General features: G+C 46.4%; 1 protein-coding gene across 1 annotated transcript; it reads left to right on the top strand.

Moving 5' to 3' along the window:
* The first annotated feature begins 1,338 nt into the window (after positions 1-1,338).
* On the top strand, positions 1,339-3,427 carry LOC139838969 (uncharacterized). Its single transcript, XM_071828985.1, has 2 exons — positions 1,339-2,289; positions 3,422-3,427. Exons 1-2 carry the CDS (start codon positions 1,339-1,341, stop codon positions 3,425-3,427), a joined length of 957 nt encoding a protein of 318 aa, XP_071685086.1.
* The last annotated feature ends 658 nt before the right edge of the window (positions 3,428-4,085 follow it).

Here is a 4,085-nt window from a genome sequence, read left to right as displayed (position 1 = left end):
ATTGGCTAGTCTTTAGAAGATTAAAATATGTAAGACAATTCTGTATTTTATAAGGATTTTGAGCAAATAGACTATCCTTCTGCATTTCGAGTGTAAAACCGCTGCAAAGTACCACACGAGAACTTTGTAGGGATTTCTATTTTCGTGCCCTTCATTCGTTTTCTACTCAGTTTTTTCCAGCCACTAATTTTTTGTTCACTTCCGCTCTATCTTATCTCAAACCCTCACAGATGGTTGTTGTTGGGTCAAAGGCCTTAACCATTACATGCTTCCGTTCTGATGAGTGACACATTGGAGGACTGCCTTCTCTTTCTCCATCTGAAAAAGGAAAAAAAACTTCTCTCTCGATCAGCTCCCGCACCGCCCCTCCACCGCCCCACTTACCGTCGTTACATCCTACCTTATGTCGTTGCCCGCACCCGTTGAGGGACACAAAGCAATGGCAAATGGAGAGCCGAGTAAAGCCATCGACCGTGGAGAAGATTGGCATGTTATCACCATTGTAGTCAGCTGCCATTAGAATGTCATTGTTCTCCTCCTTTTCCTCATCTTCGGTGTCATCAAATCTAGCAAGGCGGCTCAGTTCCTCCGTGTATACATCCTCCATTGCGTGCTGAGTAAATCTATCTACCAATTGAGGAAACATCAACTCATCCTCATCATCTAGACGAGTCACTGCCTCATCATGCTCTTCATCTTCCTCCACATTAGCGGTAGGAACGGTCTTGGCAGTTGATATATAGATGGTAACGCTGGACCTACAAGGAGGACGAGGCCGCACACTATTAGCCGAGACATCAGAGACACATGATCTCTGAACACCTGATGATGCCCTACCGCTAGATGATGCCTTAACAATCCTTCCCTTGTCCCCTACTTTACGTGGCCGGAGCACATCGATATGAATTTTACCAAAACGGCTACTAACATTCAAAGAGAAAATGTTCCCAAATGCTCATCGCAAGTTAGTGGGAGCAATCTTCGCTTGCTAATGTTGAAATATTGTATATCAATCATCCAGCCTCCAAGGGTACTGAGCACATTCTTGCAATTCTCTGAACCAAATGGATGTTTCAACCACCATTTGGTATGAAAATCCATTCTAATGTTGGACTTTAAAACCACGCAATATGCTAGTATCCAGTCTAACCGCCATCCAAAATGCTAGCACTGGATCAATCCTATTTGAAAAGCAACGCCACAAAAATTTAGTTAGATGGAAGTAGCGACTCACGTAACTCCGCCTATGTTGTCTCAACATAGCCGGTCCCAAGCCCGGATAAAGGAGGAGGGTTGTGATAGGCGAGGCGAGCCAACGTAAAAAACCCAGCCACTCTTATGGAGATGAAACCCAAAGGAACCTCGTTGGGGCGTAACCCTCTTAGCGACGCGCCACATCGGAACCCGGGTGTGGTGTCAAATGGGCAAGGGCCGGGCCGTCACCCCCTTGGTGGCGCGCCGTATCTTGATCTGGATACGGTGATAAGTGAGCAAGGGTCGGGTCGTCGCATCCTTAGTGGCGCGCTGCACCGACTCCCCGGTGTAGTGAAAAATGAGCAAGGGTCTCCGCATTTGACTCGACGAGTGCGGAGGGTAAGGAAGTTAGCCGAGCCTAGGAGGATACGCTTAGGTAGCTGGAACGTAGGGTCCCTGACGGGTAAGTTACGGGAGTTAGTTGATACGGCGGTGAGGAGGCGTGTTGATGTCCTATGTGTCCAAGAGACCAAATGGAAGGGACAGAAGGCGAAGGAGGTGGAGGATACCGGTTTCAAGTTGTGGTACACGTGGACAACTTCAAACAAAAATGGAGTAGGCATCTTGGTCAATAAGAGCCTCAGGGATGGAGTTGTGGACGTCAAGAGGCAAGGGGACCGGATGATCCTTGTCAAGCTGGTCGTTGGCGACCTAGTCCTCAATGTTATCAGCGCGTATGCCCCACAAGTAGGCCACAATGAGAGCACCAAGAGGGAGTTCTGGGAAGGCCTAGAGGACTTGGTTAGGAGGGTACCTATTGGTGAGAAGCTCTTCATAGGAGGAGACCTCAATGGCCATGTGGGTACATCTAACACAGGTTTTGAAAGGGTGCATGGGGGCTTTGGCTATGGCATCAGGAACCAAGAAGGAGAAGACATCCTGAGCTTTGCTCTAGCCTATGACATGATCGTAGCTAACACCCTTTTTAGGAAGAGAGAATCCCATCTAGTGACGTTCAGTAGTGGCCTACACTCTAGCCAGATTGATTTTGTCCTCTCTAGAAGAGAAGACAGACGCGCCTGCATCGATTGTAAGGTGATACTGAAAGGATCGTATGCCGCACCTAGAGGGGGGGTGAATAGGTGCTAACCAATTTTTAGTTCTTTTTCAATTTAGGCTTGACACAAAGGTAAATTCTCTAGATATGCAACTACGTGAATTTACCTATATGACAAGGCAATCAACTAAGCAAGATATAGCTAAGCAATATAAGAGATAGAATAGGATAGAGGTAACCGAGAGTGGAGCACGCGATGACACGGAGATGATTCCCGTAGTTCCCTTCCTTTGCAAGAAGGTACGTCTACGTTTGGAGGAGTGTGGTTGCTACGAAAGCCAAACCAACAACCACGAAGGCTTCACTCAGATCTCCGCTGAGCAACGCCACGAAGGCCTAGCCCACTTCCACTAAGGGATTTCCTCGAGGCGGAAACCGGGTCTTTACAAGGTTCTTGGGGCACACATCCACAACTGAATTGGAGGCTCCCAAATCTGTAACAATACAACAATCAACAACAACACATCAACACAAATCAACTAGGGAACCAAATAGGAACACTAGCATGAGATCCCTCAAACAAGAGAGGGGGAAATGAGAAACGCTTCGGTGAGGATGTAGATCGGTGTCTTCTCCTTCGAATCTCCAAAGATCAAGAGCTTTGGTTGGGGGAGGAAGGAGATCTTGCAAATCTTGTGTTTCTTGAGGTGGCTCTAATGGAGGTGGCTTGGCAGATTTCTTGTGCAATGATTGAGCAAGCATCCAAGGTAGAAGAAGGGGGTATTTATACCCCCTCCAGAAAATGAGCCGTTGCAGCTTCCGGGGGGCCGGATATTCCGGCCTAAGTAAGGGCCGGATAATCCGCCCCCCGGATAATCCGGCCTCAGGGACAAAACTATGACAAAATCCGGCCAAATGTCCGGCCCCATGCCAGACTTGTTTTTCTTCAGGTCCTTAGCCAAAATCGAGGGGGCCGGATATTTCCAAAATGTCCGGCCCGGATATTCCGGCCCTGGGACAAAACCGGGACAATATCCGGGCAAATGTCCGGCCCCTATACAGACTTGTTTTTCCTCAAAGACTTAGCCGAAAACTGGGGGCCGGATATTTCCACAATATCCGGCCCGGATTATCCGGCCTGATGAACTTTTTGCTGCTTTCTTTTGACAGAACTGACCACATCCAACACACATGAAAATGTATCTATGTAATCCCTGTACCACTTAAACAAACATTAGTTTATCACATATATTGACATCAAACACACAAAACATAATTGTGAGAGATGTTCTTTCAATCTCCCCCTTTTTGGTGTTTGATGACAATATACGGATTTGCAAGAGAATCACTATAGAGACAAGCATGATGGCAAAACATAGAGGCACTCCCCCTACATGTGTGCATATAAGTAATTTGCATTTGAATACAAATACACAACACATAGGAGTGAGGTGCCTCAACACAAGAGGTATCCAACATGAGCTCTAACAATAGACATCGACAAATATGAAGTTGAGATAGGATGCAAGAAATCATACCCATGTGTAGATATATAATACGGAGATATAGCATCACACATAATATAATATCCTTGATCTCAACAAATAGAAATCCGAAAACCATAACAATGTCTCACACCACATAGCACATAGTTTTGAACGGAACACAAACAAACCAAATAGTTCAAATAAGAGGGAACACAAGCAATAGAAGAATGATAAACGCATATGCTTGTGCCCAAACCATGCAAATCCCCGAGAGTCCTAATAGAACACTTCTCCCCCTTTGGCATCGAGACGCCAAAAAGGGGACAAGTGCGATGCTACACGTCCCA

The sequence above is a fragment of the Lolium perenne genome, chromosome 4, assembly GCF_019359855.2.
Source record: "Lolium perenne isolate Kyuss_39 chromosome 4, Kyuss_2.0, whole genome shotgun sequence".
In the NCBI taxonomy this organism is placed as follows: domain Eukaryota; kingdom Viridiplantae; phylum Streptophyta; class Magnoliopsida; order Poales; family Poaceae; genus Lolium; species Lolium perenne.
The sequence above is the reverse complement of the archived record's forward strand: the minus strand, read 5'-3'. Positions and strand labels throughout refer to the sequence as shown.

Excerpts from the sequence above, each read along its gene's own strand:
- LOC139838969 (XM_071828985.1), top strand. The coding sequence starts at position 1,339 with ATGGAGATGAAACCCAAAGGAACCTCGTTGGGGCGTAACCCTCTTAGC.